Source organism: Abramis brama (genome assembly GCF_963993115.1).
Source record: "Abramis brama genome assembly, chromosome: 3".
Classification (NCBI taxonomy): Eukaryota; Metazoa; Chordata; class Actinopteri; order Cypriniformes; family Leuciscidae; genus Abramis; species Abramis brama.
The window spans coordinates 14,007,732-14,025,918 of NC_139965.1; the positions used below are offsets into that span (position 1 = coordinate 14,007,732).

Below are 18,187 nucleotides of genomic sequence, written 5' to 3' on the forward strand. Positions count from 1 at the left end.
TTCCTATGAGGTTTCCTACGAGGTTTGGAAAAGTATTGAATTTGATTTGAGTAATTTCCAGGTAATTTTGTCGAACACAACTGAGTGAATTCAAGGCACACAATTTCATGTTTGTCTTTACCAGTTTGTTTCTTTTGAACGAATGTGTGTGTGCCACTCAAACCAGCAACAGATAAAAGAGCAAACGATCATCTAAGGCCGCGTTTACACCTGGTATTAAGATGAGTTTTGGTCGATCGGATAAAGGGTGGACGACTCTAAATGCAGGTGTAAACGGGGTCTAAAACATTTTGAGCTTGTCCACTTTCCACCACTTCCAGAGGTAGTCAACATGTAGTCGACATTCGGCCGGATTGCTTTCATAGTGTAAACACTCATGTGATCGAATGTGTTCAAACAGCCACAAAAGACCGTCTACTCTCCTCGTACTGATCTCATGCGTAACATTATGGGAAGAGCTCTAGCCATATTATCACTTTGAGAAAACCAATGAAAAGAACAGAAAATAAAGATGGTCTATTAACATCTACAGAGAGCTTGAGTCTGGAAAAGTATGGAATTGGGAAGGAAAATGTGTAGAAACCCTGGAATTGTAGTTTGATCCTTGACCTATCGAAGCCATGGCTATGCCCGGTGGCAGGACATTCAGAACGACCCTCAGTTCACCATCGTCAACGAACCTTTCAAAACTCAAGCCAACAAGGGAAACTTCTTAGAGATGAAAAACAAGTTCCTGGCCAGACGGTTTAAGGTATGTTGTATATAAAGAATATAACTAAACAAAAAATTGTTTCGTTTCTTTTCTTTTTGTTTGTTGTGATATCCGTGGTCGAGTTTTACTGTGGCTTTTGTAGTTTTTTACACTTTTCTTTTCTTGCGTTGTGGTAGGTCATTGTTTGAAAGCTGCTTCTTTTGTTCAGTCGTTTGTATCATAATCATATACTTGTGTGTCTTGCTTTGGCATGCTTCTTTCTCTACCTTTTGTTCTGCTGTCTGTCTGACTCTTGCCTGAAGATTTTATCTCTACATGTTGATGCACCGCAATCGCAAACACAAAACCTGAATATGCTGACACTCGTTCTTGTGAAACAGCCCTGTCTCTCATTGTTTTTCCTGTTTTTCTTTTCATCACATGTTTCATATCCTTTTCTCTACATCCTCCTTTTTCTTTTCTCAGCCTCCCTTGCTCTTTCTCACTCGCTCTGTCTTTCTCTTCTTCTCTTACATAATCCCGTATGCGTTGAGCAACCTGAGAGCCGCTGTTATTCCAGTGGAACCTCTTTTAATTGGAAGCTGGTGCTTTCTCATGCTCGTAAATCACTGGAATGGTTTATCGTTCCAGACTTAATTCTTCTGTCAATTCTGGTCAATTTCTTAAATTCCATTTTATTTGTGACCTATTTTCCTCTGTGTTTCTCTCTCCCTCAATCCAGCTTTTGTCTTTTTTTAATGTTCCCTTTGTGCTCTCTCAGCCGCTTCCCTCTTTCACCCATGATGCTTTTTTCCATTGTCTTTTCCTCACTTTGTCTTTTTTGAGACTATTTTTGTGCCAACCTGATGTAATGAAAAGGAAAAGCTACACCACCATTCAAATGTTTATAGTCAGCAGGGCTTGACATTAACACCCGCCAAATGCAGGTGTATTTCAGCAGTGGTGTGTAACGCAGTCACTCCTACTAGCCATATTGGCGGGTTGAATTTTATATATAACATATACATTTTTCAATTGTAGTCTTTTAAAAGGGCATCTGAAAAAATAAACTAAGTGTCAAAAATATCAATGTTTCGATACATATCGATACTGAAATATCGGAAACTCTTCTAATACTCATTTTCCACAGAATAGAAACACGACAGCGAGTGACACACAAACCCGCCTCACTCACTCTTACTCACTGATTTAGGGCTTGAATTTCGGTGTGGGATTGCGCGTATTGTGCATAATTTTACTCACTTCCACACACCCAAAGTGCAGCACATAAAGCCGCCTCTCTTTACAACACTGAGTTCTTTTTCGCTACTTATTGCGCTTTAACAGTCAAATACACACAATGTCAAAATGCCGTAATATTCACGTAAACACAGTCAGCTATGTTTTAAGTGAACGTAAGAAGTTGAGAAAGAAAACACGTGTAACAGTATAATGGATCCGTGCATCAGGTCTTAAAGTGACAGCAGCCTAATAAACCTACTGCAAAATTATGAGATAAAAAATATCTATATGGCAATTTTTCCCCTAAGGCATCGAGGTCAAAATTGTGGCTAGTGAAAATGCTGAGTGGCTAGTAACTTTGGAAATCCAGGAGATCCAAGTTGATGTCAAGCGATAGTAAGATTTTTTTTTTTTTTTTTTTTTATTCGGCAAGGGTGCATCAAATTAATCAAAAGTGAAAGTAAAGACATTTATAATGTTGCAAAATATTTCTATTTAAAATAAATGCTGTTTTTTTTTTTAACTTTCTGTTCCCCAAAGAATCCCAGTTTCCACAAATATATTAAGCAGAACAACTGTTTTCTACCCTGTTTTTGTCCCTCTCTTTGAAACACTCCATTTTGATGGGCGTGTTGCATTGAAGACTTGGAAGTAAACGCCCACTGCTATGATTGGGTAACAGTTTTGCATTTTAAAACAAATTTTCAACGCCATTATACGTGTGGAATTGTTTTGAAAACTTCCAAAAATACGAAAAAAACTTGAAAAAAGGCAATCACTGACATTCAGCCATACATAACAGTTTGAGTACTTGGAGTTACCAGATTATAGTAGACAAAGGATAACTTACGGTGTTTCGTTTAAACAAATTATGAATGAATGACCATTGTTTGTCGCACTTATATTAATCCTTCATTGTTTTCAGTAAAGTAAGTACATACAAACGATAGACAAAGCAATAGTGACACATGGTAAAAACACTGTTACTCACACTTGTGTGTTGCAACATTACTGTCGGATCCAGTGCATCATCTTTATCTTCAGTCTCTCAGAAAAGCTGCGTCGAACTGTGTCTTGTTTAAAAACGAATCTGCAGGAAAATGAAGTGTACTTAATGTAAGGATCACAAGGAAATGTCTTGTAATCCTCAGAGGCTCTATTGTTTTGTTACTGGAGTAATCCTGTGTTTGCATCTGTCCCGTATTTACTACCACACGACATGTGCGAATCGGTGGGCGGGGCTAAAGAGGCAATGATGTAGTAGTAGGTGTTGATCTTCCTCTTCAGAGGTGGTCTTTTGTTGCACTATGGCATAATAATGTGACAAAATCCGAAACAAGTCGTTTTCTGAGCTTGGTTTCAATCAAAGCTGTTTTTGGACTAACAAGGAAGTTTTGAGTTCTGAAACTTACAGGATATTTTTATAGTACAATGACCTCTTATATGACAAAAGATCAAGGAAAGTTTATAATATAGATGTGCTTAAATATTTTTTAGCAGCAGTGCTTTATTTAGCATGCTGGCAGCTTTTATAAATTCATGACTTCCGAAGCACTGATTTTGTAAACATAGAGTTTTACACATCTTTACATCTTTCTCTCAGTTGCTGGAGCAGGCCCTGGTGATAGAGGAGCAGTTGCGTCGGGCTGCGTACCTCAACATGACCCAGGACCCCACTCACCCGGCCATGGCCCTGAACGCCCGGTTTGCCGAGGTCGAATGCCTAGCCGAGTCACATCAGCATCTCAGCAAGGAGTCGCTTGCTGGAAACAAACCTGCCAATGCTGTCTTGCATAAGGGTAAGGAAAGTGTGTGTGATTTTTCTCGTAAATATCTTTTAATGAGAAATGATGTATCAGAGGGAATATGTTTGTGTGCAACTCAGACAAAGTTTGCTGGCGTCGTGAGAGTCTGATAAAGGACTTCTGGGTAGATCCAGCGGGACCAGTGTTCCTGCCAGCTCTGATATGGGAACAGTTCAAGAACACAAGGCACTTTTAATATGTTCTGGAGTTTTCCCAAACGTGTTGTTTAAACTGTAGCGATAAAACATTTATTGGATACCAGTTTACTTGGCATGTCACTCGTATGATTGCCTGCAATTGCTGAGAGAACTGCCAGTAAACTTCACGTTTGACAATCAGAATCAATTGTATCACTTTTAGTTCACTTTCTGAACTTTGGATCGGGTTTTAAGCTGATATTGATAAAAAAAAGTGCCTATTTGATGTGTTTCAAAACAAGTTTAATTTATACTGTATACTATTATAGTAACTCTTATTTGTATATGTTCAGTGTTAATTTCTGTTGTTCATGAAGTTTTAGTATTTTGTTGTTGTAATTTTTATTAGTTTTGGGGTGTTTTATATTTCTATGTAGCTTTAATTCATTTTTATTTACGTTTTAGTATTTTTTTATTATTAATGTGTGTTTTTGATTTATTTTATTCATGTTGTTTTTTAAGTTTAAGTTTTACATTTAATATTTATATTTTAATAAATTTCGGCTTTATTTCAATTCAAGAAAAATAGTTTTAGTTGTACTTTTAGTTAACAATAACAACACTGTTCAAAACCTCTCTTCTGGAATTGTTCCGAGGCTTGAATGAATAATATGATCAATTGATAAATTGATTGATATTTGCTTCCCACTCCCTCAGTTGTTAAAGTCAACATGAAATCAAAGTTGACCCTGTTTACTTTCTTAATATATGTTCCTGTTCTTATTTATTAGTACACTATTTAAAAAAAGTCTTCATAAAGGTTGTAAGTGAACAGATAGGCAGTTTATAAATAGTATTTAGTCTCTTAGCAATTGGCATGTTGTAATAATGGACATTTTTGTAGTTCTTAACCAACTGGAGGAGCTTCTGAGTGACATGAAGGCCGACGTAACGCGGCTCCCGGCCACACTCTCCCGAGTCCCGCCGATCACGGCCCGTCTGCAGATGTCGGAGAGAAGCATCCTCAGCAGACTGGCCAACAAAGGCAACGAGACACACACCCCGCCGGTAAACACGCAAACACATATGAATATACATATTCACATTCAATTATTACAATGTACACGATCATTCAAACGATTTGGGGGTCAGTACATTTTTTATTTTATTTTTCAAATAAATTAATACTTTTTTCAGCAAGGACTCATAAAATTGACCAAATCAGCATATTAGAATGATATCTGAAGCATCATGTGGCACTGAACACTGGAGTAATGATGCTGATAACGTCACAAGAATGAATAAAATTTAAAAAATGACTAAAATAGAAAAGAGTTTGTTTTAATTATTTGTGATTGTCTCGTTTGCTTCTCGTGAAGAGCACAGTTTATTGCTGCCTTCACATGCTATCGTTCATTTCCTACTTCCCACTTCTGAAGTCGTGATTGCGCTTTTTCAAGCGCTTTGTTGTCGGAAAGAACAGGAGGACACCTTTATTATTGCCTATTTATTGGGAAAATCATATTAAAGTTAAAATTATATTTAGCGTCCCATTCATTGTCAACCATATACATTTTCACAGCCCTATCTAGTCAGTCAGTGTAATTTCGGTCGAATCCAGGCTAGTTTTGCTGTGTGTAAAACATACAATATGCTTCAAATGATTATTCATATATGTAAATAGGCAAGGCAAGGCAAGTTTATTTATATAGCACTTTTCATACACAGTGGCAATTCAAAGTGCTTTACATAGAAGAAATTAAAATAATAAAAAGAAATAAGAATAATTAAAACAGTTTAGAAAAATAAAAAATAAAATACAGTACAGTACAAACAGTCGGACGAACATTGGCACAGTGCTCATTCATTAAATGCATAGCTAAACAGATGTGTTTTGAGTCTGGATTTGAAAGTCACTACTGTAGGAGCACATCTGATCTCCTCTGGAAGCTGGTTCCAGCTGCGGCTGGCGTAATAGCTAAAAGCGGACTCGCCATGCTTAGAGTGAACCCTTGGTATTTCTAGCTGATATGATCCTAGTGATCTGAGTGATCTGTTGGGTTTATATTCAGTGAGCATATCTGCAATATATTGAGGTCCTAGGCCATTAAATGATTTATATACCAGTAATAATACTTTAAAATCAATCCTAAATTTAACTGGGAGCCAGTGTAAAGACCTGAGGACTGGTGTGATATGTTCATATTTTCTGGTTCTGCTCAGCGTTCTGTATGAGCTGCAACTGTCTTATGGTCTTTTTGGGAAGGCCAGTGAGGAGTCCATTACAATAATCCACCCTGCTGGTGATGAAAGCATGCACAAGTTTCTCTAAGTCTTGTCTGGAAACAAAGTATCTAATTCTTGCAATATTTTTTAGATGATAGTATGCTGATTTAGTTATTGCTTTGACATGACTACTGAAACTAAGGTCTGACTCTAGTGTCACACCAAGATTCCTGACTTGAAGTTTAGTTGTTTGACCCCTAGAGTGAAGGTATGCGTTCACCTTGAGAACTTCATCTTTGTTTCCAAATGCAATGACTTCAGTTTTGTCTTTGTTTAACTGAAGAAAGTTTTGACACATCCAACTGTTGACTTCATCGATGCATTGGCACAGGGAGTCAATGGGGCTGTAGTCATTAGGCGATAGGGCTAAGTAGAGCTGTGTGTCGTCTGCATAGCTGTGGTAAGCAATTTGGTTCTTTCTCATTATTTGGCTCATTGGGAGCATATACAGGTTGAACAGGAGTGGCGCAAGAATTGAGCCTTGAGGGACTCCGCATGTCATGGATGTCCACTCAGACTTATGATCTCCTATACTCACATAATAACCTCTCCCATCTAAGTATGACCTGAACCATTTTAGGACTTTCCCAGAAAGCCCCACCCAGTTTTCCAGCCTTTCAAGAAGTATGTTATGATCGAATATGCATTACTTTAATTACAAGGCGATGTAGCTGTTGTGAAAAAAACGAATAAAGCATACCAGTCACAGCAGCAATCGTTCTCCCCTCCGCCATGTTTAAAGTGTATGGCTCGCCCAACTCGGGAACTTGGGTTTCACAATTATCCCCGAGATTCCAGTGGTAAATAAGACTTGAGAGGGCGTTCATGTCCAATTTTTTAACTAGGAAACTTGTATTTACGATAATTCTGATAGTATGTGAAGGCAGCACATGTGCCACAATTTGTTAATGTAGGCAGCAGACACCAAAGTAGCACACTAGAGCTGTGTCCCAAATGATGCACTTAACCGTCTCGTGTATTAACTTTATCAGGTTATTTTGGTTATTTTGTCATTCAACATAGGCGTCTGTCAATCGTCTTTGCCGTTAGTGTTCCTGACAGAAATGAATGACTTGTCCAACATTCCACACTTCGGGTGGTTTCCTGGTTTATTAAGTGCATCATCCGGGAATTTAAAGTGCACTTTATTCTATTTGGAATTTTCAGTGTGAAAACACTACTTACACTATATATGCTACAAAACGTCATAGAATATGAAATGCAAATTAGGACGCAGCACACACACTCACATCCACCTACGATTTGTTGCAGCCACTTGGCATTATTAAAATGTGCAGTTTTAAAATTAATCTTTACACAACTGTGAATTAAGTTTGTGTTTTTACCTGCTTTAAATGAAGTCCCTTTGGATTCTCAGAGTCATAACGGACACACTTTCTCTCTCTTTCTCTCTTCATCTAGCCTATTCCTTCAGGCCCGTATGCCACGCCGCAGAACTTCGGCCATCCCTTCACACCTGCACCTTCAGCGGCTCTCACTCTACCTGGGGCCAACTACAGCCAGATGCCCCCTGGCTCCTTCATATCAGGTCAGTTCTGCTGATCCATCCCCAGAAAGAGCCCATAACCAAAACAAAACCAGACCAGGCCTCCAGTGGTCTCACACTCGGGTTACTCTGAACCATTATAAAGGCTTTTCAAATGCACAGATCAATTTCTATTAACTGCTCATATTAAACAGTATGCTTGCACACAAAGTGATGAAACGGTTGATTTGAATGGTTGTGATGGTTTTAGAAACGCTCTGCCTGTGTGTAGAAAAAGACGTAAGGAATTCTAAACATAAACTTTATGAAGTTCTTAAATTACAAGTGTAATTGAGAGTCTAATTGAAATCGGTTTTGACCAGCTGGGGGTATTGACATGTTTGTTTGGTTGGTTGGTTGGTTGAAATTTGAAAGGCAGATTTGTTTGCCATCTGTTGCTCATGGCAGTCTCAAAATGTGAAAACAAAGTGCTTCTTGTATGCTGCTCTGGATTCGAGCATCTGCTAGATGCCTTAAGTGTGAATGATTTTGGATGTTAAATTCTCATTTCGCAGCTTAATATGCAGAGACAGCTATAAGTAGGCCATTCATAGGTTGATTCTGCTGAAAAGTGTAAACAGTATGGCTCTGTGGTGCTATCAAAACATGTATCTGCACGGTTGAGCATCCAATGGCGTGAGATAGGGGCGGGGCCAACTGTTTGGCCAGCCAATGGCAGATGGGGAGGGGAGTGTTCTGAAAACCTGTTTGCAAGCAGTCATTTATTTGCAGTTCTTTTGGTGACACAAGTGGAGTAGTACTTCACCTTTAAGAGCAATGAATTCTGGGTAACTTTAGTAAAGTGTGAATTTTCAGATAAGCAGGTTTGTGGGAAAAACAATTACACCATAAACCATAAAACACCATTGAATTTAGTTTTAGCAGTGAAAGAGAATTTATGTTTTTGCAACATTCTCCATAATGAGGTCTAACTGCACACCCAACAAAACAATGCTAATTTTTGTAACATGTTTTAAATTAAATTGCAGTTTTTTTGCACAACTCTGATGTGAATGTGTATCTTTACATACACATTGCACTTTGTCTAGTAAACATCTAGTCAGTAAGCGACTGAGATGTTTATCAGCAATTGTTTCACAGATTGTAATTCATTCTTCAACTGATTCAAACCAATGTTGTAAGTCTTTTAACTGATTCATTAAAAGAATCCATTCAAATGAATCATTTGTTTGTGAATCAGATTACATCAGTGTTATTTAAGTATTGTTTATATACTATTATAGATTTTATTTATATTTTTTAAATGAACATTTTCAGTTTTCATTTTAACTTTAGTATAATTGTTAGTAATCTTTTTATGTGCTTTTGTTATTTTTATTTATTTATTTATTTATTTTTATTTATTGTAATTATTTCCAGTTTCATATCTTTAGTGTATCAGGTTAATAAACTAAACATTTCTACATTTCTTGGCAACTAACTGGAATAATTAGTTACTGTATAAATAATAAATATGTTACTGTTCATAAATGAAAGCACATATTCTGTCCCTAGTTATTTTACGTTTTTCACCTAATATATATATATATAAAGGTGAAAAATGTAAAATAATTTCCTTATTTATTTCACCTTTTATTTCAATTCAAAACAAAAATGTTTTTAACAGTATACTAACGATAATAACCATGGACTGCACTGGTCGTCCTGTATGCTTGCAGAGACTAAGCAAGCGGTGATTTAGTAATGGATAAATGATCTCAATGGAGATTTTACTCATGATTAACGTGGCAAAATCAACACATGATTCAACTTCCCTCTGTTTTTCTCCCACTGTTTTCTCTCACTCGTTCTCTCTAAGTCTATTTGTGTTTATGTGGGCGTATATGTGGGTGTACAAATGCTCCATTTCACAATAATTTGTGAGGTCAGTGTATGAGAGGCTGGATCTGACATGTCTCTGAAGCACTTTGAAGATGTAGCATTTGTTCCTTTGAAAAAGATTTAATCAGTGACCAAACTTCCAATGAACCTGGAATGATTTGTGTTCCACATATTTAATTTACATAGTATATATATATTTTAAATCATAAAACATGGCTCAATATGTTACTGTTCATAAATGAAAGCACATATTCTGTCCTTAGTTTAAAAAAAACCACTGACATAAGTCACACTTTACGTATTCATATTTCTGCAAAAATATGATTCTGGTTAGGACACTTAATTGCATTTTAATTTGAGAGGGCCCCCAGTGGAATTTTGGCTAAATAATTTCACGTTCTCCATCTTTGGTCCAAGAGAACAGATTAGCCCTGCCAGTGAGTTTATTGTTTCAATATTAGCTCTGTAACAGCATATGTGTGCAGGAAGCACTGAAAAGAACAAATGTAGTTTTTGTTTGCCGTTTTCTGTTTATTCTATCCGAGGCCCGACTCTGTCCGTCGTCCTGACTGTTTGTACCAGTCGAAGGGTTTCTGGATTGAGAGTCCTGATACCAATCTTTCTACCGCAGCCTCTAAGGGAGGCATATTTTCTTGCCATGGTGCTTTTTCTGAAAATGTCATTACAGTTATCCAGGACTTTAGCTGTGCCAGGAATCGCTCAGCCGAGGGAACATTTTTTTGCTTTTCTACTCAGATATTTTTAAGAGGGTAAAAAAAACCCATAAAGAAACACAAATGTGCTCGTGCCTTTACGCCGGTTTTTCAAACCCCCTGGAGGCTGAACTAGACGCTCTCTCCGTCTGTCTCTCTCTCTCTCTCTCTCTTTCAGTCTCGGTCTGTCACTGAAATAGCCCGGGACTTCAGATCCTGGTGGGTGCAGAGGCTGATTGGGTTTGTTGAGGCTGTACATACTGAACCCTCGCCTGGCTAAAAATATGCCCCGCTTGGGGCCCGTTTGAACCTTCTGGTCCCTGATTGAGACAACTGCGGTGACCCCAGCTTAAACCGAGCCAGGGAGCGAGATGAAAACAGCATGCCAGACTAAACAACAAAAAAAACAGAGAGAGAGAAAGAGATATAAAAGAAAAGAGAAAAATTAAGGACAGACTATGTTGATCCGTTTAGCGTACTCCATAATAGGACATTTTTTGGACCCGGTCAGACATCTCTCTCTAAAAGACAGAAGGAGAAGTGAGAGGGAGGAGAGAGACAAAATGGAGTGCGAGCACCTCGGTTAGAAATCCTAGCGGACGCCGTAACTTCACACTCTCGATCATTCTTAAAGTTGTCAGAAATAAAGACTTTGGCGAGCACGTCTTGTTTTCTTTTTTAAGTCATTGCCACTTAAACTCTTAGCGTTTTACATGTCGTGAACTTTACGAAGCAAAAGGTTTTAGACACATTATGTCAACACAGATTTCTTTGGCAAAAGCCACTCGAACCGCTAACATCTCTTTTTTTTTTTTTTTACCTTGAGAAAGTTCAGTGCGTCACTGCTCTCTCGCAGCCAGTGGATGTCCCGACTGTGGCTGTAAGAGCGGGAGGTTCAAAACTGGAAGATTTGATGCTTTTTCTTTGGTCGAGAAGGCCTCCTTCCAGCAGGAGTGTTTTAAGCATAACTGCCTAACAGTTATGGGTTGTTTTTTATCTTTCAATACTGAGGACTGATACTGTGCCACTGATTTTTTTTTTGTTTATTAATTTTCAAGCATTGCAAACATAACCTAAAATCGAACAAGAGAACAACACAGAGAAAGTAAAAAATTAAAAATGTAAAAAAAAAAATTATTATGGCGGCTCACCACTCCAATTAATCAACTGTGCCACTGATTGACCGCTCCCTACCCCCCAGTGTCTACAGTCTGCCCCCTTTCTGCCTCCACAGAAGCCCCGTCCTGCCTGAAGACAAAGGAACATGACGTGCTGCAGCGCCAGAGGGTGGTGGACCTGTGGAAGGACGGCAAGTCGGAAGGGTCAATCGGGCAGGAGCTCCGCATGCCCAAATCCACCGTGCACAGCATCATCGTCAAGTATCGCCTCAGCAACACGGTGGAGAACCTGCCACGCAACGGACGGCCCAAAAGACCATGACCTGAAAGAGTGATGGATGGAAGACGAGAGGAAGAAAGAGACTGTAGAATGTGAGGGATGGAAAGGCTAGAAAAACAATAAGCCGGTAATAAATCAAACATGATGGGAGGGAACAAAGAGGTGGGAATGTCTAAAAATACTATAGTGCGACTGGACTTCCTGAGAATTTTTTTTTTTTAAAGGCTAAATGGTTAATAATACTTAGACAAAACGAGAAATGAAGGAAAAGAGAGCTGTTTGGACGACGATAACACAGACCTCTTCTTCCACTCCTGCTCTTTCCAGCACTTTTTTTTTTCTCTTTCTATCTCCCTTCCACTCTCACTCTCACTCTTTCTCCCCCCCCGTTCTCTTTCTTTCATCTGTCGGTCCGAGAGAAGTCCCAGCAGATTCATTTTTCATTTGGCCGAAGGAGCGAGAGTGCTCGTTTAAGTGCCCGAAACCTTCCCTCCCTAATTCCGCCACAAATCACTATTTCTCTGCATCCCTTTATACAGAATCTCTCTTTCTTTTATCATTTATCCACTCTCCTTCTCTCTTTCTTTCTCTCTCTCTCTCACACGCACATACACCCATGCAGCCTCTCACCATGTCAGAAGTGAAGGATTCCAAATACCACATGTTTGTTTTCTGTCATTAAAACCCCTGACCCAATCAAAACTGTTTTGAATCGGAGGCACAGTGGAGTTGAACTATCTTTTTTTTCTGGAAACTGCGGATCTCTCAAAATATCCTCCAGCCACGGACTCTCTACGTTCCTAAACCAGGACTGTGAAATGTGACAGTGGCACGAATGCGCTCCATATATATGAAGACTGACTCTTCGTCTTTTGCATTCTGTCCAGAGGGCCGACGCAGAAAAGAAATATCTTTGCACCTGATCTGAGATCAGTTTTATGGTTTTCTCAAGCTACCCTTTTGAAGGAGCGTGCTGATCCTGGGTCAGAAGTCCACACGACTCAACCTGCCCGACCAAATTCCTGCGTTGTGCTAGAGCCAGATTCAATCCCCAGCAGCGCATTTATACAGTGCATGACTGTTGTGTGAGAACTCCATGCATTCTGCAAAAATGCACAAACACACCCACGTGTGCGCAAGCACACACACTTGAGAGCCACTTAAGTAGCTCTTTATTTTCCACCACGTTTTATTGTAGCGGTATGCTTGCGTGTGTGTGTGTGTGTGTGCATGGTCTTGTATTATCACTGGACTGAAGCTAATTGTGCATATGGTTGCGTTGGGTCGGCTTGATACTGTACGAGTGCAGAAGGTTCTTCTGTGCGAGTGATTAATTGTGTGAGTTTGCTGGTTGTTTGGATAGGCCGGGTCACTGAGGCCAGCTGCCATCTCTGCATGTTTTTCTGGTTTACCGAGAAATAGAGAGACTGAGGCATGAGGCAGGCTGGTGTGCAGGAGCAAAACTTGGTGCCCTCAGATAATGTTTGGTCAGAGAAAGTGGCATACCGAAAGAGATGTTTAAAATGAAGACAGAGAAACAGATGATCTGAGTAGGAATACAAATTTAACGGTGACAATTATTTCCTTGATTAATTTGGATGAAAAAGCCAAATATTTATACATGTATACATAAAGGAGGGCTTTGATAAACATTATAGGCAGTAAAAATAACAATATAAAAAAACATATAAATGTTAATTTAAAAAAATTACCTGTTTGTTTACAGGAACACAAACATTCCCAGACATACAGGTTTTTTTTTTTACGTTTTTGAAATAAGGCTTCATTTATTTGATTTCATTTATAGTAAAAAGATATTGTCATTAATACAAATTAAATAACTTTTTTCTATTTGAATATATTTTAAAATGTAATTTATTAAAGCTGAATCTTCGGCATCATTACTCCAGTCTTCAGTGTCACATGATCCTTCAGAAATCATTCTAATATGATGATTTGCTGCTCAAGAAACATTTCTTTTTTGATTATTATCAGTGTTGAAAACAAGTTTTTTGTGGAAACCATGCTACATTTTATTTAGGATTCTTTTTGATAGAAAGAAAGATTAATAGAAAGTTCAACATTTATTTGAAACAGAAATGTTTCATAACATAAATGTCTTTACTGGCACATTTGATCAATTTAATTCATCCTTGCTGAAAAAAAAAGTATTCATTTCTTTCAAAAAAGAAATCTTAGACCCCCAACTTTTGAATGGCACTGTAGTAATTTTAGTTTTCCTGTAAATGTCGTCTCATAATTATATTTCATTAGTTCTGCTCTGTTAAAAAAACATTTTTACTTGTGTTGTATATAGGATTTCAATAAAATGATTAAACGGGGCATTTCAAATCTAAATTTCAGAGCATACAGTGAATCAGACAATCTGGGACCGAAACAGAGAGACATTTTTGGAAAAGAGAGACAGTCTGGGAAAAGAAGCAGCCTGAAAGAGAGTGAGACAGTCTGAGAGAGAGAGCCAGATAGTTCCAAGGTTGTTGATTGTAGAAGCAGAGAGTCAAGTCACTCCGAGATCTGGATCTGAGTAATGAATTATTTTCCTTGGCTCACGCTGCAGGAGTTTGCAGTACAACGCTCAGAGATATGAAAGTCACTCGGCAGGTTTCTAGCTCAGCATTTCCCCCTTGTAAAGGAGCCTCAACGCATTCCAAGCTCTTTCCAGACGCGTTCCCATCTGAAAGCCATGCATTCTTCTTCTCTTATTGCGTGTTTACGAAACGGTGCCAGTCTTAATCAGATAATTGAACTCAAGCGTTACTATTAGCCTGTTCCAGTGCACACATTTCTGTTTTTTGTTTTTTTTGCATACTCAAGAACATTAATCTCAGCCAAAACCTGTAGCACAACAAACGACTCTGGTGTTATTGTCCTTGGAAAAACTTTGGTTGTGTAATTTTGAGGAACCCAAGCCAAGAGGGATTGTTTCTATTGAAGATCTTGCAACTGCTCCTCAGTGCGCTGCATGTTTAGGCCTGAGACAAAACAGGTACCCCGAGTGCTCCGTCAGGGTGGCTGTCGGGACATTGTGCAACCAGGAGATGACATGTCGACTTTGATAAATGTCTTGAAATAAAGACTCTTCTTCCGCAAGAGTAATAGTAGCAAAATATTAGTGTTGATATCGCAGCGGGGGTTATTTGAATGTAGCCTGTAATTTGTGGTGGGGTGGGGGTTCATTCTTCAAACCAAAGGTATTAAATGCTATAACCCCATTTACTAAATGATGGGCACTCATTCATTGTAAGCCAATTGTAGTCCTTCATGTGTTCCTTCACTAGAGCGAGCATCAGACTTTAGGATGTTCCCGGTTGGAACGTTAGACAGTGTTTGCGTTTTATACGTGACTTGAAGAATGGCAGCAATCATGTCTGTCATACTGTGAGATTGCAACAAAAAAATCTACAGCAAATGAAGCTAAAGTATTTCAAACACTATACACTCACTATGTGCTTGTGTGTGGTGAACTAAAATGCTCAGTACTGTTGTCCTCATATATATCTCTTTATACAAGATGAGGTTTTGTATTATTATTATTATTATTATTATTATTATGTATGGTATATAGAATACTCTGACTGTATGCAAGTTTACCCATTAAAGGATGACCACAATGAAGCACAATGTGGTTTTATGTTTTGTTTGTTTTATGTACAATATAGTGTTACCATTTGTGACCCTGGACTACAAAACCACAAAATAAATAAGCTTTCCATTGATGTATGGTTTGTTAGGATATGACAATATTTGGCTGAGATACAACTATTGAAAATCTGGAATCTGAGGGCGCAAAAAAATCGAAACACTGAGAAAATCGCCTTTAAAGTTGTGCATTTATGTTCTTGATTGTGCTGCATTCACTCACAAAAATAAATGTTTTATATATTTACGGTTGGAAATTTACAAAATGTCTTCTTTTCTTGCTCTTTGCTTAATATCCGAATGATTTTTGGCAGAAAAGAAAAATCGATAATTTTGACCCATACAATGTATTGTTGGCTATTGCCACAAATATACCCGTGCGACTTGTGACTGGTTTTGTGATCCAGGGTCACACATTAGTTATTAGTTTCAGACTCTTTGAGAAATTAGGTGATGTTCAATGTATACTATAAGAAAATGTATGTGTTTTTTACCTTTGATGTATGTAGACCTGTTCAAAACAAAATTAGGAATCTTTAAAATAGTATAATAGGGGCACTTTAAGACTAAATCAGTGGAGAATTCTAGAGAATTCTATCGTTTTTGTTTGTTGTTCTGATTTTAAAAAATGATAATTTTGTATGCATGGATAAATCACTCACAATAAGATTTATAACATGCATTTACAAAAAAAGATAGGGTGGGGTTTTATTTCATGCCAACTTTAGATGTAATATTTAGACATTATGATTAAAATGAATGAAAGTTTTTCTTACTTTGTTATAATGCTGTGATACATAAATTCACTCTTAGCATTTAAAAGTACTGAAATTCAAAAGGTTTCTAGTTCCTGTCTGGTAAGGAGTGAGCCATCGGTCCTCTTCATCAAGTCTGATCACTGCTTTCTAAACTGAATGTTAGAAAAGGCAATGGGTCAAATTCACTTATAGTACATGCTTGGGATGAGCGTGAATACTCAGCAATGGCAGCAGTGATCATCATTTAAAATTCAGGAACAACTTAATCCTAAATTTAGAAGGAAAAGAAATTCAGTAGAAGCTTGTGGATGAATCATGATTTCTGTGTAAAAACATTCACACGTTTTTTCCACTCAAGTATGTGCATATTCATGGTTAGTGAATGAAACCCAATGAGATGGAAAGTGGAAGTCAGAGCCGGTGAGAAATGGAAAATGTAATAATAATAATAAAGATTGGAAGGTCAGGTTTAACTTTCGCTGTTTTGATTTCAACAAAAAAAGCAAATTATTGTACAGATCATTAACTTGTCTTCCTGTATGTATGTTTGCTTGTTTCCCCACAGTGTTGAACGGACCCCCCATGTCGGTAAAGAAGGAGAGGGAGGTAGAGTTTCTGATGGCACGGCGGGAACAACGCAGCGGGGAGGTGATCTGCATCGACGACTGAATTCAGCACCTCTCTAACCACACACACACACACACACACACTGAATCAGTCAAAGGACGTCTGCATGCAAACGTAAACACGACTATTCCTGAACACACACATGCACACATGCAGTTTGACGAATGAACAGACTACCCTCAGTATCACAGCAGCACTTTCACGACACCTCAAGTTCAGCAGGGCTAACGCTCGCCTTTGGTTGTTTCCTCCCGAATACATACGTGCGCATATACACACACAAACATTTGATTTCCTCTCATAGCTATCTGTCTCAAATCAGCCTCACACGTTCATCCGAAGTCCCGTAATCTCGCCAGCGCCCCTCAACACAGACATGAAGCTGCATGTACGTGGAGTAGCTTCACATCACCCGCAGTGGTTTGTTTTTTCCGACAGCATGCACCTCACAGTCCACGGTTTAGTCAAGAGAAATGCCTGTGCATTGAGCTGTGCCTACTCTAGCATAGTGCAGTCTTTCAACAAAACCCTCATCGTAAGCTAGCGTGACAGTTTTGAAGCGCCGTGAACCATAAACTTAAAGCAATCTTTAGTGCCCCTATTATGCTTTTTTGAATATTACCTTTCATGCAGTGTGTAATATAACTGGTTTTGAATGTAAAAGATCTGCAAAGTTTTAAAGATCAGTGCACGACAAATAAAGTTATTGTCTCCTAAAAGAAAGAATCGATTGAACTGCTCGTCAGTAATTCCAGTCTCACTTCCTGTTACAAACCAATGTAACAATGTAACTCATTTGCATAATGCCAGTCTAAGGTCTTCATTGGCTGCCCACGAACACCGTCTACTTTGACCCTCAAACACTGCAGTTGTAGTTGAGACTGGAAGAGTTTGGTTCGTGTCGAGAAGACGCTGTTTCCAGCGCTGAGAATCCACTTTGCTGCACTTCAGAAGGACGAGAAAGGAGGGATTTAGAGACTGAATCTTCGAACGAACCGTTTCAGACACTGTGAGAAATTGAGGTGATGTGTAATGTATATTATGAGAAAATTAAAGTGTTTTTTGACCTTGGATGCATGTAAATCATATATCAATATTGTAGGAGACCTCCAAAACAAAATTGGGGAACTTAATGATAGCATAATAGGGGCACTTTAATTTTAATGTCTGAAAGGGATTGTTGACCCCAAAATGAAAATCAAGTCATTTACATTCCAAACTGGTTTAACTTTCTTTTTTCCACAGAACAGAAAATAAGGTATTTTGAAGAACTGTTTTTTTTTTTTTTCTCCATACAATGAAAGTCAGTGGGGTCCGAAACAACATTGGACCCCATTGACTTTCATTGTATGGTCAAAAAATATATCAGAATATATTTTGTTACAAAAAAAGTCAAACAGATTTGGAACAGAAATTTCATTTTGGGGTGAACTGTGCCTTTAAAGACACGGGGGTTTAAGCATAATGATTTGATTTAGGAGG

General features: G+C 38.3%; 1 protein-coding gene across 4 annotated transcripts in view; it reads left to right on the forward strand.

Moving 5' to 3' along the window:
* The window catches only part of chd3 (chromodomain helicase DNA binding protein 3), a 64,259-nt gene extending 46,839 nt beyond the window's left edge, over positions 1-17,420 (forward strand). For 2 of the 4 annotated variants that reach the window (XM_084107823.1, XM_084107824.1), the window contains exons 36-40: positions 619-751; positions 3,537-3,732; positions 4,780-4,943; positions 7,584-7,710; positions 16,644-17,420. In XM_084107823.1, coding sequence (XP_083963949.1) covers positions 619-751; positions 3,537-3,732; positions 4,780-4,943; positions 7,584-7,710; positions 16,644-16,747 — 724 coding nt within the window. In that variant the 3' untranslated portion in view covers positions 16,748-17,420. Of the gene's footprint in view, positions 1-618; positions 752-3,536; positions 3,733-4,779; positions 4,944-7,583; positions 7,711-11,496; positions 11,910-16,643 lie in introns of those variants that run through there. The other 2 variants (XM_084107821.1, XM_084107822.1) reach the window with 1 other exon arrangement.
* Positions 17,421-18,187: the final 767 nt, after the last annotated feature.